At 43.0% G+C, this 24182-nt stretch overlaps 1 protein-coding gene across 1 annotated transcript; it reads left to right on the top strand.

The window, feature by feature from the left end:
• Positions 1 to 5539: 5539 nt before the first annotated feature.
• DCT (dopachrome tautomerase) lies at positions 5540 to 23287 on the top strand. Its single transcript, XM_054271893.1, has 8 exons — positions 5540 to 5840; positions 13785 to 14084; positions 15462 to 15562; positions 16639 to 16805; positions 18447 to 18626; positions 18731 to 18866; positions 20321 to 20522; positions 23106 to 23287. The coding sequence occupies exons 1-8, from the start codon at positions 5540 to 5542 to the stop codon at positions 23285 to 23287; spliced, it is 1569 nt and encodes a 522-aa protein (XP_054127868.1).
• The last annotated feature ends 895 nt before the right edge of the window (positions 23288 to 24182 follow it).

Below are 24182 nucleotides of genomic sequence, written 5' to 3'. Positions count from 1 at the left end.
AGCCCAGAGTAGACTCTGATGAAATAATTCTGAAGATAAAACTGCCTTTGGGTAGCTGGTCACCACAGCAGCAGTTTGATCTGCCAGTCAGCATTGTGTTTATCTGAATTATAAACGGCTTAAGCTTATATTCATGTTCCTACATAATATGGGCACTGGAAAAAGTGTGCTTGTTTAGTTAGGAAGTGACAGAGTACTGAGTCCCATAAACCAAATGATGATACTCAGTCATGATCACTGAAGAAGTTTCTCAGATGTCTTGAATGAGGGAGTAAGATGAAAGAAAGATCTTACAAAAGAAATGGAAGTGTGCTCAATCATTATCTCAGAGATAAATGAATAAAACCACAGTAAGGCAATATCTGACTTAAAAGTGTAAAAATGTGCCTGCAAATAAGGTTTATTTAAGGCTGTGGAGAGACCTGGCAGAGTTGACACAGGCACGTGTTGTACCAAAGCAGTTTATGAGTGTAGGGCTTTCCTATGCAAGTTGTGCAGGGTACATGTTTCAGCTGGCACGTGTCCTTGGGGAGAGGAGAAGCAAAGTGCCAGCAAATTCAGAGCTTCGGAGCTGTGTGTGTCTTTAAGTAATGAGTAATTCCCACTGCAGTCAGCTCCAGACTTCTGGGAGGCAAGTTCAGCTGGACCACAAGGCCTGGTGAGGAATCCGTGAAGAATCTGGGGGGAATTCCTCTGTCTAAACGTAGACCTCTCATGCATATTGTTCTTCTCTGGGTTGCTCTTCTCTTCTAACATGTGAACATGTTGTAGCATATAAATTGGTTTTCAGGAAAATAATTCCATGCATTAGAAAAGGACTGGATAAATAAATGAAATATGAGAATCTAGGAGATGATGAGACTGTTCATATGAAGAGGCTTTCTGTGCAATGGCAGGATCATGAGATCTTCAGAGCTGCTCTGACATTCCCAGACTTTGGCCTCATTCTCCCACATACCACACAGGGAGACAAAGGGTAAGGTGGTGACAGGGCAGTAGCTTTTGTTGAGAGATCCCAAAGACATACATTTGCTAGGAGACTGGGGAAACCTAGAACGTGAACAAGTGTCTGAAAACCTCTTCTACAGTTTTCCTTATAAAATGATCTTTCTTCTTGTTATCTCTAGAGTCATTATGAATTATTTTGTAATTTATTTATTCTTCTGTTGATATACTGGTTTCCACACCAGTTTATATGTAGAATGTTTTATTTTGACCAAAATTCTTTCCAAAATTCCAAAGGCCAAATACTTTTCTGGCTTGATACTAATCTGTGCTTGAGTACAGTAGAAGGAGCCTGAGAAACAATAGTGTCATTGAGGAAAAAAAAAAAAGTGAACTTGCTGCCTACTTACTACTCAGGAATTCTGTATTACTTGTGTGAATTGTGTTTAGTGATTTCTTTGCATGTAGTTTTGAGTATTCTTTTTCTTTATTCCCTCTCTTGCCACAAAAATATGGACAGTGTTGGCATATGGATATACTTCTTTGCCAGCCTTTGATGACAGACTGAGAAGTTTTCTGTGGGGGGTCACCCTATGCATGAATCCAAACTACAAGGTGGCTGAAATACTGTTTTCCTGTACTTTCAGAGTAAATCCTAAATAATGTAATTGAAAATTGAACACAGTTTCAGGTGTGCCAGCCTTATCCAGTAGCTCAGATGTGTGGTATGTTGGGTTGACCCTTGCTGGATGCCAGACACCCTCCAAAGCCACTCTGTCACTGCCCTCCTCAGCTGGACAGGAGAGAGACAATATAAAGAAAGGCTTGTGGGTTGAGATAAGGGCAGGGAGAGATCATACAGCAATTACTATCATGGGCACAACAGACTCAGGGAAATTAGTATAATTTATTACCAGTCAAATCAAATTGGGGCAATGAGAAATAAAAAAAAAATCTTGAAAACACCTTCCCCTCTTATCTCCCCCTTCCTGGGCTTAACATCACTCCAATTTCTCTTCTCCCCATCAGCAGTGCAGGGAGACAATGAATGGGAGCTGTGGTTAGTCTATCATGTCTCTTCTGTTCCTTCCTCCTCAGCAGGAGAATTCCTCACAGTGTACCCCTGCTTCTGCCCAGGGTGCTCCCACAGGAGACAGTCCTCCATGGATTTCTCCTGTATGAGTCCTTGCCACAGGTGCAGCCATGCAGGAACAGACTGCTCCAGTGTGGGTCCCTGCAGGCTCACAGGTCCTGCCAGGAGCTCTGCTACAGCACAGCCTCCTCTCTGCACAGGTCCTGCCAGGAGCCTACTTCCCAAAGGATCACAGCCTCCTTCAGGCGTCCACCTGCTCTGGTGTGGAGCTCTCCCAGGCTGCTGGTGGGTCTCTGGTCCCCTGTAGACCTCCATGGGCTGCAGGGTCCCAGCTGCCTCACCATGGGCTGGCTGCACCAGGGGCTGCAGGGGAATCTCAGCTCTGGCCCCTGCAGCACCTCCTGCCCCTCCTTCTGCACTGACCTTGGTGTTTGCAGGGCTGTCCCTCCCACATATTTTCTCTCCTCTCTCTGTCTGCAGTTGCCATTAGGCAGTATTTTCTTTTCCCCTTTTAAAACTGTTATCCCCAAAGTGCTGCCACCTTCGTTGATGGGCTCAGCCTTGGCCAGTGGTGGGCCCATCTTGGAGCCAGCTGGCTTTGGCTCTCTTGGACATGGGGGAAATTTCTAGAAGCTTCTCACAGAAACCACTCCTGTAGCTCCCTATCTGCCAAACTGTGGCATGCAAGGCTAGTGCTTGTGGATGAGGCAGCTCAATCACAGCTTGGATAATTGGCATGGCTCATATGCTCAGATTTGCGGCCTGAAAAGTCCTTTGATGGTTCAGGGCAGTACTACTAACACACAGCACAACCCATTTTTCAAGACATAGTGAAACTCTGTAGTAAATAGTCACTCAGGTTACTAATTTGTAAACTGGTATAGTGCTGATTCTGTGCAGCCCCAACAACAGCTCCTTTATTTAAGTGTGATTGCGTGGCAAAAACAGAGGAACTTCTCAGTAGTGACACACTAAAGAACGGACAGCGCCTGCTGTTTTCCAGTGATTAATAGAAATACAACTGTCTTTTTGTAATTTTGCTCAGTGTGTTCCTCATGGCGTGTCATGCAGCAGCAGAAAACCACCATTGCTGGCGACGCAGTGACGCCAGGATGTGGGATCTGTGTTTCCTCCTCTGTTTGTCTGGGTGTTCCCCCTCAGCCAGGGAAGGCCCTCGTAAAATGCTAATGCATTACTGAGGGCAAGAGACTACTGCTACATCTATGTCAGGACTGCATGCTGTAGTGTGCTCCCAGTGTTGTAGAATTAGGTGGCTGTGATGGAGGGAAGTAATCATAATAAAATCTACACATGTGCCACTCTTCTACTCTCAGTTTTATTTTCCCTGCACACGAAGTAATTTCCATGTCATCCTCTACCTGCTGTTCCTTTTTCACACTACAACTTCTCTGAAAACAGCAGATTTCTCCTTCCTCATGTACTGCATTAGAAACCCATTTTCTTGCCTTACGTTATGTTGCCTGCCTCAGTACCTCACCTTTCTCTGTGCTTACTCTTTCTGTCTCATATAGAGTTTCAAATAGCTGTAGAAACATTCCTATTAGTGTCTGAATTGAGCCAGCTTTGATTAAATGTCTGCTTGGACACATATTTTGCATACAGACCCACCAGCTCAGGGGTTGGATTGGTTAGCTGAATGATATCTGTATATTTTGAGTTTGTTTTGGTGATGCTGATAAGTGAGTGTTCACTTTAATTGCTTTCAGATATTATGCACGTAACTTTGGTACAATACATTGTCTGATAGATTCAAAGACAGATCCTTCTCACAGCAGAGAGATGCATTTGGGTGCTGAGGAGGATGGGGAGGAGTGTTTTTCAGAGGGTTTTTGAGCTAGTTCTTCCATTTATAACTCCTGGGCTTCTTCAACATATTTTTTCAGCAACTATTCACACTTTCTGTCTTTTTCACATGTTGTGTCAGGAGCAGCAGACAAAAGCCAATTCCAGGTAAATTGAATCCAAAGTGAGGAGTTGAAACCCATTTCAGAATACATGGTATTGCTAATATGCTTTATGCCTCCATAAATGAGGTAGAATCATATTTCAGTTTGTCTGTCAAACAATAAATTTTTGATATAAAAAGATCTGAGAACCTAAAAGTGCTGATGACAGTGTTCATGGTGTGGATGAACTCTTTAGCTACAATAATTTGCTGCATTGATGAAAAACTTCTTGTGGCAGAATGGTTGAACATCCATGGAAGTATTGAATACCATGGACACAACAACCATGGTTTTTTTCATTATATATGCTTCTAAAAATGGCTAAACAACAGAGCCAGGGAAGGTGGAGGGGGAAGGTAGTAAAAGCTTTCAATGAAGCAGGGGGAGTTGCCAGTTTTTATTTACTATGGTGGACCTGAACTAATAGCTATTGCTTCAGACTCACAGAATCACTTATCACTACTTTATTTTTGTTTATTAATTTCATTGCTGTAGGAGTTGCATTGAGGGCAAGAACTGCTGCACACTAGGAGCTTTTTAAGGATATTTTTGTCGGTGTACTGGACAGAACCTCTTAAGTGCATGTCTGGTGTGTGTATTGATCTCAGAGACTGGCTCCTGCCAGGTGAGTAATAAGTGCTCAGCTGTGACAGTGCTGAAAGTCTAACAGCCAGACCACCTCTACAACAACCTCTGGTGTAATGATGGGGAAAGGATTAGAGAGCAAATGAGGACCATTCACTCTTTAAAACAATTAAATAATTAATTTTGCATGCAAAAAGGCTATTAGGAAGCAAACCCTTCCCCACTTGCCACTCAGATGTTTTTAGTGCAAGCGCTGAAGTTCAGCAGTTGGCAGATGGAATCTCCACCCCAAATTTACCACAAATTACCACATTTATTAATTTTTGTTAATGGTGCATCTCTATCCTCTGTGCTTCCAGTTAGTTTTCCACTGCTGCTGCTTTAATGGAAAGTATTATCTTGCAGTGAACAAACTAAAAGAGAAGAGGTTTCCTCTTTTATTTATCATCTGTTTACAGGGTTTTGATTAAAAGAATAAATGTGTTTCTCCAGCCACCTCAGCTAAAACAAGACCATCAATTTCTCAAAGCTCATAAAAGACTTGGAGAAATAAATCTGAGGCATTCACTCTCCTGACAAGCTGCCAGAATCTTGCTTTCACACTGGCATTTTTTCTGCCCTTGATGTCATGTGCAAAACACGAGGATTTGTGCCGTGCTAATCCCTCTAATGAGGGCTTCTCCCAACCTCTATATAAACCCTGCTCAAAGCTGTGGCTGCTGGGCAGGCACCACAGAGTCAAAGCACCCGTTTTTGAGCTGCATTTGAGGCAATTAGAGGCTGGGATTAAACAAACACCCAGCACCAGCATCCTCAGCATCAAGGGTTATTATCCTGGTTGGCTGGGGCATGGAGCTGTGGTGAGGCCAGGTTGTCCCACAGTTGTCCCACATCTCCCTGCTCTTTGCAGCCGGGTCCAGCAGGGAGGCACAGCCTGCAGGCAGCAGTAATGGGAGCCCTGAGGTGGCTTTTCTGGGCTGGGCTGGGCTACCTGAGCTGCTGCTGTCCCCCACAGGCACAGGCACAGTTTCCCCGTGCCTGCATGACGGTGGAAGCCCTTCGCCTGAAACGCTGCTGCCCGCCCTTGGGGACAGAGCCAGGCAATATCTGCGGGTCCCTGCAGGGCAGGGGACAGTGTGAGGGGGTGCAGGCAGACACTCAGCCCTGGAGTGGCCCCTACACTCTCCAAAATGTGGATGACCGTGAACGGTGGCCTCTCAAGTTCTTCAACCACAGCTGTCGCTGCACAGGTGAGATGGGTGCTGGGGGGAGGGGATGGGGATGGAGGGGTCTGCTAACCTTGCTCCAAAGGCCAGAGACATTCCTGGTGGTATAAGGCTTCAAATATTGCTATTATCCAAAAAGTTCTTCCATATTTGTGATACTGTTAGTACTTCTTCAGAGCATCAGGGTCAAAGAAATGTTTTCTCTCGTGCGAACTTTTGTGTTTTCCTCTTTGCCCATGGAGCTGTCCCTGTAGCCAGCAATCCCCTTTCTCCACGGGGTTTTGGACCCTTCAGTGCTGCTTTCAAACCTCTATCACTGCTGCTCACAGTGCACTGAACCTGGATCACCGTGCATTGTTTGAAGCTTTATTCCACGTGGATGAGTACTTTGCAGCATGACATAGCCCTGTGCTCTAAAAGTCTCCCCATGTCAGGCCAGGGTGTTTCCAGGTTTGTTAACTAAATTTATGTCTTACACTGATCCAAAATGTGTCTGTGCAACCACCAAAGAGGCCATACCATCCTTTTCCTCTTCATCTCCAGCTGCTGCTTCTCACTGTGACTTTACATGGGCTCCTGGGTTTGAGTGCTGGAGGTGAAATGGGCCTAGGAGGAGATGTGCTTGAAGGCCACCCTGGCCAAAGGGATAAGATTCTAATGAAACCACTTCCCTAGTGCTGGCAGGAGGCAGTGAGCAGGAAGGTGAGCTCAGGGCACAATAAGGTGACAGGACCCTTTCTCAGCAGCAGCCCTGGCTGAAGGGGGGTTAAAATGAGCAGGAACTGCACCTCAGCCCAGACTTCTGTGCAAAGCTGGCAGGAGATGGCACCACTAGTAGGACAAAAGGCACATCCCAGGCACTTTCTAGGCACATTTCAAATGAAACCTGGGATTTCTTGTTGAAAACATCAAGTTGTTTGGGTTTTCTAACATGAGAAGAATAAACTGCTTTGCATCAGCCTGATTCTTAGACCGAGCTGAATTGTTTTATCTGAAATGTATAGCTCAGCTCACACTACCAAGAAAGCCCAGATCAATCTGGGAAGGCAGCACTGCAGAGAATTTCAGCCAAAGAGGTTACATTTTCAAGTGCAGTTATCAACTGGAAACAGAAAGGTAGTGGCAGATGACTTAAATGGATACATGGTGGTACCAAAACTCCTCAAAATAATTGTATACATCATAGTATACAGTATACATCAATTTAATAGTATACATCAATTTTTATCTCTTTCTTTGACTGGATTTCAAATGCTTGTGCGAAAGGACTTTTCAAGATGGTTTGCAAAAATAAGAAATTGGATGCACATTTTTTTTTAAAGTGACCAAAACTTAAGTCAGGTGTCACATACAGACACAGATCCTGGGTCACAAGAACACTGGAGCACACTGGCATACATCAATATTTACTCAGTTAAATTCATTAGAGCATCAAAATCTGGGAGTAAATTGAAGAGCATTGGAGACAGACATGCTCTGCACAGGCAGACATTAATTTGCTTGTCCAGGTAGAGATAAGCACTGGTATTTGATATTTGCAGGACTGGATTCCAAGTTATGCGAGCAGAATGTAGTGCCCTTTCCTTCAGCTTTGCTTCTTCTGAGCTGGCTGCTCCCCTTGGCTCCTTAAATCCCTTGGATTCCTCTTTCTCCTTGCAGTTTTTTTTAAAAATCTAAATATACCAGTGATAAAACAGCAAGTGAAATGTATCCTCAAGCATGATTTTCAGAAAGTTTTCCTGGGCTGTACGCTGCTTGATGCTGTACACAAAACATTTCTGGGGGAATGCTAAGAAGTTCACAGCTGTGTGGGATTTGAATTAGGTCTGATGCTTTTACAATGCTGATGATCATGTCTCCTTGTCTATTAGGGAGTTTTTGCGTTTTTTTCCGCTTAGTTTAATAAACTGGTTGGTTGTCTGCACACCAGCTTTAAGTGGCATGATGTGGTATTTATTAGGCATCCAGAGCTATGCTGCCTGTGTAACATAATGCTGGGTAAAATGGGGTAACAGAAATTAAATATGCCCATTCAAAGGGGCATGGAACTGCACACATCTCTGCTATTATGGTGTCTTATTTTCCAAACTACAAACTGCCTGCCTGGAATAGTTCTTGGATTGTGCAAACTCCAACCCCACCAAGGCTCTTTCTAGCACTTTAACAAATTAAACTGCTGTGTTCCATCTTTATAGTTTAGAATGATCAGCCATGGGAAATCCTACAACCATGTAGCTGATTATTTGGTTAGACAGTGCCAACTGAACTTGTCACATAGCTGATGGCTATATGGTAAGGAAAGTGGAGGAATGGTGAGGAACAGGGGCTGAGATTTTCCAGTGGTGGGATTCTGGGATTTTCAAAATAAATTTTGCTTTTTGCTAAAATCTTAGTATCTAAGGAGAAAAGAAACAGAAAATTTTTCCATTTGTTGAAGCTGTTCACTGAGGAAAAATACCTTAGCATCAAATTTATCCAGGTCTGGGTACTGAATATTTATGGACCCCCCCTTCCTCCCAAACAGCCTAACAAACCAAAAAGAAAAAAGAAGATCCCAAACACAAATGTGGACAAATGGCTATAATGGGATCAGATTTTTTCCCCCATTTTTAGGCTTCAGCAGATAATATGCATGAGTTTTTCTTTAATTGAGGACAAATAGAACAGGATTAGAACAAAAGAAAGCTCCAGATTTGCTTCCCACTTTTTGTCCCCTGGGCCATGGTCAACAAGCAATTGCAGGTTTGTCATCAGGATGCCGCACGTTTCCTTCAATGTGTTGTTTGCAGCAAAAATATAATCTCTGTAAAAGGATATGGGGTTGTGGCATGAATGTAGTTGGAAGGTAGCAAAGAATTTTTAGTTCTTGAATAATTTCAGTTTTGAATACATTGAATGTGTTCTACAATTGGTTTGGGTGCCCCTCATATTATTCAATTTATATAAATTCTTAAACTGAAACGACCTGACAGGTCCTGACAGTGTGCAGTACGTGTGAAGGGGAATGTGCTCATTTGTTTTCAAGAAGGTGTATGTGTTCAATTAGACCAAGTGATGGATACGTGAGTCCAAACTTGAATTTTGGGACTTGTAGGTGTTAACACAACAAAGCGGTGTTTCAGTGAGATAGTTAAATTTAGTTTAGAAGAAAACTATTTTAGAAGACTTGTGAATTAAATGCTATTTTGAGTTCTAAACGATAACATTGTACTGCTGGGATAGCAGTAGATAGATATACAGATCTGGTATAGCATTTTAAAAACTCAGTACAGAAGACTATTGTGAAAAACCACTGCAGTCAGTCATGTGGTGGCTAGTACAGATTGTGACTGTGATTAAACAATGACGTAGTTTGAGTTCACTGAGGAATTAAACATAATTATAATTCTTTTTTTCTGCTTCCACTTTCCAAGGTTTACATATGGGCATGTGCTGAACATTACTCTATTTTTTAATAGAAGTTTTTTGAGGAAAAAAAATCCTTTTGAATTCTTGTGCAATATATTCAAGCTGGGGACAGATGATTTAACATCTATCCTTTAGCTGTAATCAAATTATCAGTTAAGCCGTGTAGCTGATATGATGGCTACCCCATGAGGTAAAACTTGGGCTTTTGAAGTGGTTATAAAATACATTTAATTTATTTGTTGTAGGGTAATGTGCTTGTGGTGTAATACTAAATTATAGCCATGCCTTGATGACCCTATTAAATCCAGTGTAGGTACAGATCTTCCACATCCTACAGCCTGTGAGAGTGCCCAAATGAAGAGCCAAAAAGGAGAGAAGAGCTAACCATTTGTCCCACATGTTAGCAGTCCTGATCCCAGCCTTGAGAAATTGCGGTATGCAGGTGTTTCCAATCTAATGTTACTCCCGTTTCAGTGCAATAGCTAAAGAAGTCTGAAAGGGAGTCCTTTCTCCCCATCCCATAAATGATGGGCATTAAAACTGGTCTCTATAGAGGGAAGAGGCATGGAAGCTCCCTGGGTGTCATCTTGGTGCACTAAAACAAGGCAGAAGATGGTAAGTGTTGAGTGGGTGCATTTTTACCGAAAAAAATTACACTAAGTTGATGGAGTTATTAATTTATGTTATGCTTGGTGACTGAAGGCCACCCACATGTTATGACCACTAAGAGGCAGAAAATCCATGAGCTCAGGCAACCCACAGGCTTGAGATACAGCAACAGTGGTGTGTCATGACTGGTGTTAGCATCCAACAGTGATGTGTGTGAGAGCACATAGCGAGTGTCAGGTCATAAGAAGTGTATTTTTGTCAGTGCCATGCCCATGGATTGGCCCACTGGGAGAATGGCCATAATGCCTACAGAAACAGTCTTGACTGAGAAAGAGCCCTTTAAGTGTTGCTGAGATTGGGTGCAGAAGAAGGCAGCTCCCTAGGCATGTGATCCCATCTCCAGACATAAGGGTTGATGGAGAACACACAGATGATATTTTGACAGTGGACATTCCTGGAAACAGTGGAACAAGCTGGGAGCATCCAACAGTGATAAGATCTCCTTCCTGTGTACCAGAATGACCTCCCAGGCTATATTCTCTGGAAACCACAAGAGATGATAAGAATCTCTGTTGTCTCTGGCAGAGGCTCAGGAGGGTTGTGCACCGAGTTCCTATGTGTTAATCACTGAAGGTGAAAAGATGCTAAGGCATGAATCCTTGCATGTTCCTAGAGTTCCTGTGTGCAAAAGGATCTTGAAAGGGTCTCACTGCCTTACTGAAAATATCTACTGAGCACTATATCCTGCTATCAGGAGGCTATTTGTCCTGCTCTTGTAGAGCTGTACCATTGGAGTCCACCATCACTAGCATAGCAGACAGGGAAGTTAAATTGTAAGTGACCAGCATTTCACAATGCTGTCATGTGGGAAGTGCACATGGCAGTAAATGAACTTTCTGGAAACAGTAATGCATAATTTCCAGTTCAGTGGCCTGGGAGAGTTTAGAAATAAATGTTGAAAAAATGGTTTGGGTGGGTCATAAAAAAACTGGGTCTGATTACTGCAGTAATTTCTCTTTGAATTATGGGAAATCCCACAGACCTCCATCATTTTCTTGCCATTTCAACTGCTGCATAGCGGCAGTCCTGTGATGCATGGAGCATGTTGAAAGAAAATGACAAAAAGCAAGTTTTGATATAATGAAGTTTTGTGTTTTTGTGTGTTTCTGACAATGGAACATTGCCAAATAGACCTGAGGATGTGACAAAATTGTTCAACACAATTGGCAGAAATATTGCAGTGTGAAATACCACTTTGCCTAGAAATTGTCTCCTGTTTGCAAATCTCCACTGAAGTTCTCCTCACTTAGTAAAAGCTCATGTCCCATTGAAAAGTGACTGAGGAAGTGATGGAAAGAATGGAACCCTTGGATTCCTTCATAGATAGGATGGTTAAGGGAGAAAATCCTGCAGAGCATCAATTGGGTATAATTAGCACCTACTCAAGGGAAACAGGTGACAAGTCATTGGCCCACCTGGCTCCAGATACAGCTGGAAAAAAGCTTCGGAAAAAATTATCTTCCCATGAAGATAATTCATCATTTCAAGCTTTTGCAAATTTCTTGTCAGAGCCTGAGGAGGTTCATAGAGTATACCTAAAATACAGATATTGTCTGATAAAATTATTTCAGGCATCAAGACCTGCAGATTCAAAGGGCCCTTCCTGAGAGAGGAATAGGCACCATCAGAGCCTCAACAAGTCACTGAGAGTGTCTTGTTCTGGTACCAACCCAGACAGCACAAACCTGGTCCTGCACTGCCTCTGGTTCTGTTAGTGATGTATTTCAATATGTTGCTTATCCAGCATTGTGAGTAGGGAGGTCCCTTAAATGACTGGAGGAATAACTGCAAGTCTCAAAAGGGGTTGTTGGCAGATCTTTTCATGGTTAATTCCTGCTTTTTCCTCCTTTTAAGGATTGAATTGTACCTGAGTGTGAGGGGGCCAACAGGTACCTTCCAAAAGTTCGTGGTCCATGATTGAAACTTGAGCAGTACACATGGCCCAATTCGGCAATGTTGCAAGATATTCTTGATATTTGTCATCTGGTCAGTTCAGGCTGGAGTATGTGATGGGGCTAGCCATGTAATAGTTAGGCTGAGTCATGAAGAATGAACAAGGCACAGATAGTGGAGTACACTGAGTTGATAGCAGTAATTGTGCTGTTCTGATGGGACCCTGAGGATACTGTGATCAAATAAATCTTCCATGTTGCTCACCCTCCCATATCCATACAATCCACACAATCTGCTTTGTTTCATATAACTATAACCTACTTGCTTTTTCTGGTGTACATCTTCATGCCCTTTAGCCAGTGCAGACCCCTGGCTTTGGGTGCCTTCCCGCATAGTTGGAATGCGGCAGCTGAACCCAGCTGCTTCTGCTTGCTTCATGACAAAATGTAAGCCATATATCGGGAAACTGCCCTCATGGGATGCCATTGGGATGTGCATGATCCAAAATCTCATTGGAGCCTTCATGCTTGTGGTCCCCAAACTGAGCACTGATCCTCAGCTTCATGACAACATGTAAACTTAGAGATCTCAGGGGCTCTGAAGCAACCATAACCAACTTACATTTGGTCCAAATTCTGCAGTAAGAGCCCCAACGTATTCTTGGCAGGTCTCACAGGAGTCTGCCAGAGTTGTTTACATTTCAGCAGCTCTTACCCTAAAAGTCAGACATAAGCTTCAGAGCCCTGTTGGTAACAGCCCTTGTAATCTTGAATTTGATAATAAGCCCTGTAGCCCCCAACAATCTGAAATCTTGCTTTAATGTTAATTGCTCTTCTGGTCATAGGCTCATGCCTACAGCCTGAAGACATCTGCCCATCTGGGAATATTTCATAAGTCACTTCCTCATCCCCATGTTAGTCCAGCACCAATATGTGTGGTGAGCAGTGAGATTCTGTGGCATTTTGGAAAACAGTTGTCATGGTTGTTGTGGAATGAGTGTGTGGGGAGTTGGAGGAGAGGCTGAGAACAGGTTGAGGAGTCAGTGCAGATTTTTGATAGCAGTGTGGAGATCCCTGTTGCCATCTGCTCCCCCCTGTCCCTGGCAGCAGTGCCCCGTGTCCCACACTGCTGCAGCCTGCCAGCACAAAGGCAGGGGGCAGGTGTGTACTGCAGGAATGGCAGGTTGTTCCCTGGCTCCCCCAGAAACGGGGGAGCAAGATCCAGTAGGGCCTTCCTGCTGCTGCCAGCTGTCTGCCACAGCGTGCAAGAGGCCACACTTAAAGCAAGCTCTGCTTTCCTGGACTCTCCCATCTCATCAGAGAGTCTGAGCTAATATCCTAGAGCAGGCCTGATTACTTGCCTTAGGAGTGATGCCAGCAGGGAATGACAGTACTGCAGTGCTTTACAGGCTGTTATTGCAGCACTATTTAATAATGCTTAAAGTGTGACCAGCAGCAACCCTGGTGCTTTTCTTGGTTTGTGCTGGGCCCCAGATACACTGTTAAGAGGCACTAGTTTCACATAAGTTCTGTTCTTAATAGAACTGTTTTGTTTAGGGATTTTTTTTCTGTGCTTAAGGATCCATGTGAACTGACCCTGTTTTGGGTTTGATCCTGGAAGTAGAAGAGTGCTTGAGAGCCAGTCCAGCAAAGCACTTCATCACCGACTTAACCTCAATTGCTCAGCTCTCTGTTCAGCCAGAGTCCTCACGTGCCTGAGGGCTTTGCAGAGCTCTGAGCACCTCAGGGCGTCAAGCCCATTACCCAGCACTTCCCCAACTGGCTGACTGTGATTCTTGGCCCTGCTGTGGCTCTGGGAATCGAGCCAGTCATCATTCTGGTTAGTCAATTGGCAAAGCTGCAAGTCTGCTCAGCTGCTGTCCTTTCCAGGAACTGGCATCTCTGGGGAAGAAGAGCACTAATTCTACATTCTTCTACATTGCACTGTTAGTTTTCCCTGATTCATAATGTCATGACTGATTGTTCCCTCTCGATCCAGGAAACTTTGGTGGGTACAACTGTGGTGAATGCAAGTTTGGCTGGACTGGCCCCGAATGCAACAGGAGGAAGCCAGCAGTTGTCAGGAAGGACATCCACTCCCTGACAGCAGAGGAGAGAGAGCAGTTCTTTGATGCTCTACACCGTGCCAAGACAACCATTCACCCAGACTATGTCATTGCGACTCAGCACTGGAGAAGTCTGCTTGGTCCAAGTGGAGATGAACCACAGATTGCCAACTGCAGTATCTATAACTACTTTGTTTGGCTTCATTACTACTCAGTCAGAGACACGCTCTTGGGTGAGTGCTTTTCTTTTCCAATGGGCTCTGCAGGTAAAGAAAAGGGTGAAAATGCCACTGCTGAACAAGGGTTCCAGTAGTAGGCAGTGAGCTGTGGAGTGAAATTTGGTGGTGAGAAGCTGGTGGCCATCAGTACTCAAGGGAGGTGTCCTTTGGTCCTGCCATGGTCTGGTCCCCACACCCCCTGGCAGCTGGAGCACACCAGTTGCACTCCTGGTGCATCTTCAGTCTGACAGGGAGCAATGCAGAGTCTTCACTTGAGTGAACTGAAGTGTGGTCAGGCAGTGACTGACTTCAAAAAGATGTTCCCAGTCCAAAGGACAAGGTAGGAAAGGGGGTCTGCAGTGGTGAAGGCACAGGCCATGCAGAGATATTTGGGACCAGAGTGCTACTGTTTTCTGTGGCTTTCAGCAAGTCGACAAGTCCCCACCAAGGGTGGTATTTGCCTGAGTAACCACAGTAAACTTTTAAAACCTAGCTTAGAGGTTTGGGTATCTAACCTTACGTTTGCTCCCAAATTCAGATTCCTTGGCCTCATTGCTTTTCTAGACAGAAGTACCTATACCAGCCCCATTTCACAAAGCCTACTTGTAGGAGGTGCACCAACCAGTATGGCTTTTCTACCTGGCAGTCCCATGTGCAAGCTGAGCAGCCCATGTCTATCTCCTTGCTGGAGGGTGACTGCAGTGGGTATCATCCAGTTTACCCCTCTGACACAGCTCACTTTTGCAGGGCTGAAGGAGGCAGCCTCTGGCCTAGCAGGAGCAAAGGCTCTTCAGGGGACAGGACAGAGATGTGGAAAGGGAAGGGGAAACTTCTAGCACTGCTGCAATGGTGCATATATGGGTTGAAGGTTTCTACAGTGATAAACAAATCCATATGTGGTTTGAAGCCTCTCACCTCTCACCCAGCAAAAGCACTATGCAAGAAATAACAAGCAGAATTTGAAGAAATTTGGCAAAGGATTCTGGATTACTATTGGCATGGAAAATGCTGAGGTTCTCCAGATAGATGTATGGTGTCAGTCTTACATGGTGTAAGTCTTGCAACCAAGCAAGAGAATGAGGTAATGCACATTTTTAGAAAGTAAAATGCTTTTTAAAATCAAAATCCACCAAAGTGAGAAGAAATCTTCACAATATCCAGCTTTTTAGAGAATGTGAAGTTTTAATAAGTATTGAAGCAAATATCCACAGAGGAGTTTGTTTCACTTGTCCCAAGTAAGTGAAACATGATGTAGCTTCTGATGTGTTCACTCTTTTCAAAGATGCAGAGCTGAAGGTCCTTGTTTAACTCCACTCCAGGCTGGAAGGAAGTGCTGTCTTTCTCTCCAGCCTTGTTTGATGCCTAAATGCTTGTTTTATCTTCCCTTTGTAGGTCCTGGCCGCCCCTTCAAAGGTATTGATTTCTCCCACCAAGGACCTGCCTTTGTTACTTGGCATAGGTACCACTTGCTGTGGCTCGAGAGGGAACTGCAGGTTAGTTGAACAGCCTTTCCTTTTCCTTGCACAGCTTCTCCCCTTTGCTCTGTCACTTTGTTGAGCCAGTCAAGGGTAAGCTACCTCCAAGGATTGTTTCTCATCCAGACTCCCAGGAGTATTTGCTCATTGATCATTTTTTTGTTTTATTTTGTTTTGTTTTAAGTGAAATTAGTGCTTTCTGAGTGCTGAGGGCTGAATGGTTTCTCACCACGAACAGTGATGTGTTATATAGGGGATTTTTTTTCCCTTCATCTCCACAAGAGAGGATAGAAGATGTGAAGTAAAAGTATTTATTAATAAAATTGAAGAAACACCTTCATGTAAAACTTGGTAGCAAATATTGTTGATGTTGAAGATGCCATTTCTATGAAACCAGCTCTAAATATTACTCCCTTTAAATATGACATAACATACATTTAATACATACATATATTTAGCAATATGCCTTTTAAACAAATATATATTAATGTGCCTGAGAGTCAGTTGCAGAAGCATAGACTCATTTCCATTTGCATGACTTCTATATTGGCAGTGTTGCTGTATTTCAGCCTTACAGATCTCTAATGAAAATGGTTGCTTATCAAAATAGCTGCAGGATCTTGCTTGTGTGAAATTGTATCTGGCAAGCAAGCACAATCAAATGCACTGTACTCCCCTATTAACACGAGTTCAGATTCCTCCCCAGGGCCAGTTTTCTGGAACGAAAGCCAACCACACGCACAATTTTACCCATTACCCACTTACATCACTCAAAGCCTCTTACTTGCTCAAGGCTCAATTCATTTCTGCTCCTGCTCTCCTGCCTGGTCTCTGAGTTGGCAGAAAGCCTAACATGGCCAAAAGAAGTGCAGTCTCACAGTAGGGAAACTAATGGCAGTGTTATTGCTTAGACTGATTTAATGCCACAATTTTTTGGAAGGAGTTGGAGCGGCACTGTGAAACACAGGTAGTTGAAATGCAGAAAGAAAAGCTGAATATTCAGTGAAATGTCCAGTCAAAGAGCTTGAAGGAATCCCTTCCTTTCTCTTCCCTTTGGAGCTGATTCCCAACTAATGCATTTCTGTCCATTGCAGCGCCTGATGGGCAACGAGTCCTTTGCGTTGCCCTACTGGAATTTCGCCAAGGGCAGGAATGAGTGTGACATCTGCACGGACCAGCTCTTCGGGGCACCGCGGCCCGACGACCCGGGCCTGATCAACCTGAGCTCCAGGTTCTCCCGGTGGCAAGTAGTTTGTAACAGGTAGGAGGGCACCCAGGGCAAGCTCACATGTGGACAAAACCTTGCTGTCATTCAGCATCGACAGCATGGGCTGCTCTCTCTCTGTTGGAATGAGTGATGGGGAAAGGAGCCAAGACCGTCTTCTTTAAAACTGGAAATTGCCATCAGTTTATGTGTAGATAGTTCTGTGTAAACTTTCTCATATTGTGGAAGTGTATTTTTTAAAGATGACTCTTCTAGTACAGGATTTTAGTTGATTTAGCAAATTTATGGCTGCCAAAGTCTGAAGAGTTTCCCAATTGGCAAGTATCTTTCTAAAAAAGAAATTCTCGTGTGTAGTTTCTCTATAACGTACACCCAGCTGATGTCAGCAGCAGAAAAACAAAATTGTTTTGGCATACAGGAAGCTGCAAAGTCTGCTACCTTGTTTTGGATGAGGCTTTAACCCTGATATATTTAATGCAGTTTGGGGATTGACTTTGAAATATCTGAGATTTCACATGAAAAACAGCACAGAGCCAGCCAGGAGCTTGCTGCCAGCTCCCTGTGGGAATGTGCTGACTTGTGTGAGAGCAGGGCTTTGACAGGGGATTCAGATGCAGGATCAGGGTGCTGTGACATGAAATGCTGTTGGTTACAATACCCATACATCATTCTTCTCTCAGCTCAGGGGCAGTGTGCAGTTAGTCAGACAGAGGTACCGAAAGATCAGGGTTTTTCAAAATAGTCTTTTTTTCTAGATACCTAAAGAGATATTTGAAATTCCAGCTTTAGGCACCAGCTGGCTTTATGTCTTTCCCCTACTTTTTCCTCAAAGATAAATAGGGCTTTGGATTTTTCCTTGAAAACTTGAAATGACTAAACTTTTGTCTCACCAAGGTTAAACTGAGAAGAGCTTCTGTTTACTTCAAAACTTTCTGAAAATGCTGTTTCATTTCACACTGAATAGACCTATTTTTTTGTTTCACCAGTGTTACACTGTTTTCCTTCTTCCCTCTTTCTGTCCCTGGTTTAAAGGGTTTACTCCCCATTAGTTACTGGATAACCTCTGCATCAGCAGGTTGTTGTTGAAGGCCCTGAAAAAAGAGGATGCAATACATTGCTCTTGCTTTTCTTCTAAAGTGGATGAGGGATGGCAAGTGAAAAATCTGTTTTCTGTCATTTCTTGCATTTTCTGAGCTCACATTTCCCTTCATTTTTTCCTTTTTCTTAAGAGTTAAAAAAAAAAAATAGTTTATAATCAGGAGTGAGAGTTTGTCAATTCAATATTGAAAACTCTGTTTTACATTGCCTGACGAAAAATTCTTCCAAAGCCCTTGGTGGGGGGACAAGGCACAACGGGAGTTGTGCTTGCTTTTTCTAAAGCTTTTCTAATGCTTTTTCTAAAGCATCCTCTGTGGACAATAAACCTGGTAAATCTTGGTCTAAATGATTGATGGTCCACAGAGGATGCAGGGCCACAGAAAGCCTGCAATGGCGACAGTCCTGCTATAAATTCATCTCCCAGGCTGTGGGAGGTGAACTGAGCTGCCCCAGGAGGTGTCCATCCCAAACCTCTGCTCCCTCATGTATAGCTGAGACCTCTTTGTACTGCATGAGAAAAAGCCAACAAACAGGTGCTCACCTTCTCCTGCCTTGTGCTTCTGCCTGTTCCACGCTCAGTTTGGATGACTACAACCGCCTGGTCACGCTGTGCAATGGCACTGACGAGGGGCCCCTGCGGCGCAGGCCGCCCCGCGGCTCCAGCGAGCAGCTGCCCACCGTGGAAGATGTCAGGAGGTGCCTTTCCCTGCAGGAGTTCGACAGACCCCCCTTTTTCCGCAATTCCAGTTTCAGTTTCAGGTTTGTCCTTCGACTCCTCTAGAGCTGGTTGGGTCATTGGTGTTCTTTATGAGCACATTTGTCAGTAAACGTGGTTACTTGATGGTGCTTTTACCCGTCCGCAGGAATGCGCTGGAGGGCTTTGATAAACCAGATGGAGCCCTTGACTCGCCCATGCTGAGCCTTCATAACTTGGTTCACTCTTTCCTGAATGGGACCAGTGCTCTCCCTCACGCAGCTGCCAATGATCCCATCTTTGTGGTATGTCTCTTACTCCCAGTGTGATTGACAATGGCTGAGGCTCAAAGGCACCTCTCTCACAAGAGATTTGCAGAACGAATAAAATTAATTCCCTAAGAAATAGTTCTTTAAATAGAAAAGGAGGAATCCTTTATCTTTTATTGAACACTGCCACACTTGCATAAATGTTGAATTAAAAAGAAAAAAGATCTCAGGATAATTTGTAAAATATAAAATAATATTCTAGGAAGAAGAGCTGCTATTCCAAGTCATGCTGCCTTGAATAATTTCATTAGGTAATATCTAAATCTAATGGCTTATATCAGACAACAATAAAACGTTATTTTACAGCAACAAGGTAAGGTGAAGTGGGGATAGTTATTTTAAAGCAGTAGATTGAGAGTATGTTTCTTTGGTTTAAAATTTACAAGCTAAAAGGAAGTCCATCTAATGTCAGGGTATCTTGGGAAATAGAATATTATTTCAGTGGTGCATTGAAATAGTGCTGCACTGCCATAAGCAGCATAAACACCATTGTGCAAAAGCCAGTAGTTAACTCTGTTTATACATCTTTCTCCCCTGGAAAATTCATGCAAATTTATTCTCCTCTTTGTTAGATTAAACCACAGTGTTTACATTACATATATAAATTCTTTATATATTATATCTGAATATTATGTAGATACATTTCTTTCTTACCTTTATTTTAAGTTCTCAACTTTTTTTTTTTGAGAAATTAGTCCACATACTTTTATAGTGGTCCTTCAGATTGTTTCCTTGATAATTCTTTAATTCCTGCATTAGATTTTTTCTTACACAGTGAAATTCATTTCACTATGCTGTAATTTTGTACAAAAGATTATTTTCTATAGATTTTCTATAGGATATTTTCCAACTTCTTTCCGGGATTGTAATTAAACAACATGAGTACATCAGAAATTAGATTCAGACATTTGTAATAGTTGTCTGAAACAACTTTCCTGTCTTAGTTAGTTTTAGATTTATAAACTCACCTGATCAAAGCCATGGGCCCCTGGATCTGTGGAGTTGGTGGCACATGCTCTAAAATGAGCATGATGGAGTCAAATTTCCTGCAACTTTCCATACTTGTTCAGAGATGAGAAGGATTAAAATAATTTTGAAAGGCATATTCACCTGAATGAGCTCAGTGGCTTCTCACCTGTGATGATTAACCTGCCCATTTGCTGTCAGCTGGAGTTAAACTGTCTGGTGAAAGGTCTTACTGTGAACAAGCAGCACCAAGTGTGTATAAAGCAAAAGGTCCCATGCAGAAGATCAGTTTAGTCTTCTCATGAACTTTCCTGATTTCCCATTCTGTGAATCCCATAAACTAGATTACCCTCTTCTCTCTCTTTCAAAAGCTCCAGCCACCTCATGTGTTTGTTGCATGTTTCAAAGGTGGTTGATTTCCAAAAGAGCTTAATAAATGTGTGTGCCCACGCCTGGATTTGCAGGTTCTCCACTCCTTTACTGATGCCATCTTTGATGAGTGGATGAAGCGTTTCAAGCCCCCTGACAACGCTTGGCCCGAGGAGCTGGCCCCCATTGGGCACAACCGGCTGTATAACATGGTCCCGTTTTTCCCTCCAGTGACCAACGACGAGCTCTTCCAAACTGCGGAGCAGCTCGGCTACACCTACGCCATCGACCTGCCAGGTATGTCCCAGGATGCTGCTCCTGACCAAGTGATGAGGCAGCTCACATTTGCCATGGCACAGGCATATATAAAATGAGGAACCTGTCCTGGTTTAGGGCAAATTTGGTAGAGAATTTGCAAAAGGGGCCCCTCCAGAAAGCAAACTCACACAGCTTCTCCCCCAACTGGTTCGGGAAAGATTCCTCGGACAGAAGTGGAAAGAACCCATTTATTTAACAGGCACAGCACCCCCAGCACACAAAATGAACAACACCGGATGGCACCACTCTTTCACCGCTCTGGAGGAGATGACAGATTCAGAAAGTCTCTCTTGGGGGTGGTCGCTCTGTTATCAATCCCTCCGGTCCTGGGGCAGCTGCTGCAGCCACAAGGTGCAAACTCTCGGTGTTTCCAGGTCCCAGTCCGGAGAGGGTTTGAGTAGTTCCAAAGAAGGGAAAGGAAAAAACAGTCCAGGGAAAAACTCAGACTGCTTTGCTAAACTAACTAATGAGCAGATGCAAAGAGCAAGAGCAAAGCAGGAGCAAAGCAGAAGCAAGAACAAGAGCAAAGCGAAAAGCCAAGAAAAGCAGCACTATGTACTGCCCCGTCTCTGTGTCCCACCAGCCATGGGGGAGTGGCTGATAACAAAACCAAAACAGAACTCTCACTCTTCAGAGCCAGTCTTGAAGGCACGGAAATATCCAGCACAAGCAGAACACATGAATGGGGATACAAGCATCATAACGCCACCCTAGGACAGAACTTTTCACAAAACACACAGGTCTATTCACCTGCTCACTTCCCAACATTAATATTTGGCTACCTGGAGAGATGTACCTGGGTGTTTTTTTGTTGTAAACCTCCAATTTTAAAGATTTTCCATGTCCATAGCTGAGATCTTCCTTAGTGTTTGTCTATTCATTTGTAATTACCCTTGACATAAATCAGCAGAGACAGAGAGAAAATAGCTAGAAAACAAAGTATTTATGCAGAAAATCCAAATTTTGCAACAAGATATTAAAATATTTGTAAAAGGCAGAAGAGTAAGATCTGCGTGAAAACCATGCTTCAGCTGCTTTTCCAAAGATTAAACCTGAGTAATTTCTTTCTCCATTTCAGTATTACTTTGAGGGCATAAGGTGCTTATCTAACCTGTGTGGGCAGGAATTTCTTCTAAATGCTTACCATACATCCCTGTTTATAATCTGTGGAGACTGTTTAAAGGTCTATAGACTGCAAAAGATTGAAACCCTTGCCCTCAGGCTGTATTCATGCAGGGGAGCCCTGATTTGTGGAGGCAAGCTACCTGCTTCTGCAGTGCTTTTCTCTGGGGCATCCCCAGAATTTTCCCTGAAAATTTAAACTTCTCCACTTATGGAGTTTAAGTTTTCCTCCCTTTGTATTACTGTCCCCCTCTCCTGCTTTGCAAATGTGGATGCCCCTTTGGCATGAGGCACCCAGAGAGGAACATGAGTAGCTTGTGACTCTGTTGCTTCTGACTCACACCTAAATAAATTTTTAGCTCTTTGTGAAGGAGTGTATCTATCCCTGTCTGCAAGGCCTATGTTCAGACAATACAGCTTTTACATCCAAATCCTTCTCTTTCAGCTAAAAGAATAACTTAATAATTGTACTTCAGGTAATCACATTGGAAATAAACATATATTTATACATTGCTGGTTCTTATTTGAAAGGTGATAAAGCAGTAACCAATCCATTTTGGGACTTTACTAATTTTTGGAATGATTGCACTCAACTTTTTTGAAGACTGCAGATTGGGGCACAAGACTTCTAGTTGCTTTTATAGTCAGTGTGACATCTCCCTTAGCCATCTGTCTCCTCTAACCCATATATCTAGATAACTTTTAAGTATGTGCAGTCCTCTTCAGAGTTGTTTTTTTTTTTTTTTTTTTTTTTTTTTTGTGATTGCTTCATCAAATGTGATTATTGCCTTTTCAGTATCTGTAGCATTCTTCAGAAAAGGAGGCCAGGCAATTTTGCTTCTGAAAGCACAGATGAAAACACAAACATTTAATCAAGTGGAGCAATGTTATTATAGCAATAAGCAATATTATCTTTGAAGATAATGGTTCTTCAGAAGTGGCTCAAAATCAGCAGATGCGATCTGGAGCTGGTCAGCAGAAGCACACTAAGTAGTGGTTTCAGTTAAAAGTTTGACAGTAGGCTGCTTTGTGGTCCTTAGGAAAATTTGAGGGCTTTCTGTTGACCAAAATAGTTTGGAAGCAGCTGTCTGGAAATGTCACAATAGAAAGAATCACTTAGTTCATTCATAATTTTGGCCAAATTAGATGAAAGAATGGTCTTTTTGTCTTGTCAATGTTAATCTTTTCCATTCTCAACAGTTAAATGTGTACAAATTGTTGAAGTTTAAATTCTGCTGTAGACTTCTCTGGCAGGAAGCATCTCCAGCTCTGGTATGTGTCTCAGTTATGTGGTGTGCTTTGAATTTTGCCTGTGGCCAGTAGGTCACTAAGCTGCACAAATAATTGTAATTATCAGCATGTAGGAATTATTATGTCTTCTGTGTAATTTGCAAAATTGAATTATGTGCAGTCCTCACTTCACTTGTTTCATATTTCCAGGTTCCCTTGACGAAACACAAGCATGGGCTGTCATGGTTGGATCCACAGTTGGAGGAGCACTTGTAGCTCTGGCTGTGCTTGTTTTGCTGCTTGTGCTTTTCCAGCACCGAAGGCACAGAAGAGGTTTTGAACCCCTGATGAATGTGAGCTTCAGCCCCAAGAAATACATGGGAGAGGCTTAGTGCCCTCTCTTTCTTTGCTTGCTCTTGTAGGAAGCGACCTTGGTTGCCTTACTGGTGTCTTAGCTGAGACTTTATCACACACTCCTCTGGCAGCTGACTAAATTGTTCTCATTCAAGTTATTCCCGTTATCTTGTGAATTGTAATGCATGAAGTCTCTGGGTACATATGAGAAAGGCCCAAGTCAGGCTGGATTTTTTCTCATTACTAAATTATCTGGAGTGTGTGACACTTGTAAATCATCCTCTAGAGATTTAGATCAAGACAGTTGAGAATCCAAATAGGAGAAAACCGCCTTGAATAACCAAGATAATTTTTCACCTCAATGTATCCTTGATTTCATTTAGCAGCATTAAGATGTGCTGAAAGTTAATAATTCTACCTGTATATTTGAATAATACATTATTTTACAGTTATCAATAAATATTCTGAATAACATAGTCTTGTTTTAAGGTTCAAAATGTTTCATTTGACAAAATACTATAGAAACTCCCTGGTTACAGTTTATTTCAGAAACATGATAAATTCTGTATGTTATTTCCAATAAAGTTGATGACAGCAATAGGTAAACCCCAATACTCCAACTCCTAAAATTTAAGATCAGGAGTTCCCTGACACCTAGATATACACTTGTGTTTTACCTCTGTCTTAGGGACCTTGGACAGAAGTTGATAGTGGGACTTAACTTTTTGGTCTCTGATGCACTGTTCTATGAATCTAGACATAAACTTCCAAATTTCCAAAGTCTAGGATGCAGGACTCAAGGTAACAAGACTAAGATAACTTGCATTACTCAGGTGTGCAGATGGGGAATCAGGTTTGGATGTGGCAGTTGCTAGATCACATCCTATTCCTTTTTACGTTCCCTGTATACTTCTTTATTTAGACAGAGATTTG

This window comes from Melozone crissalis, unplaced genomic scaffold, assembly GCF_028551555.1.
Source record: "Melozone crissalis strain CALT ecotype California unplaced genomic scaffold, PUWL_Pcris_2 ptg000013l_1, whole genome shotgun sequence".
Taxonomy (NCBI): Eukaryota; Metazoa; Chordata; class Aves; order Passeriformes; family Passerellidae; genus Melozone; species Melozone crissalis.
This window is presented reverse-complemented; position numbering and strand designations above follow the sequence as displayed.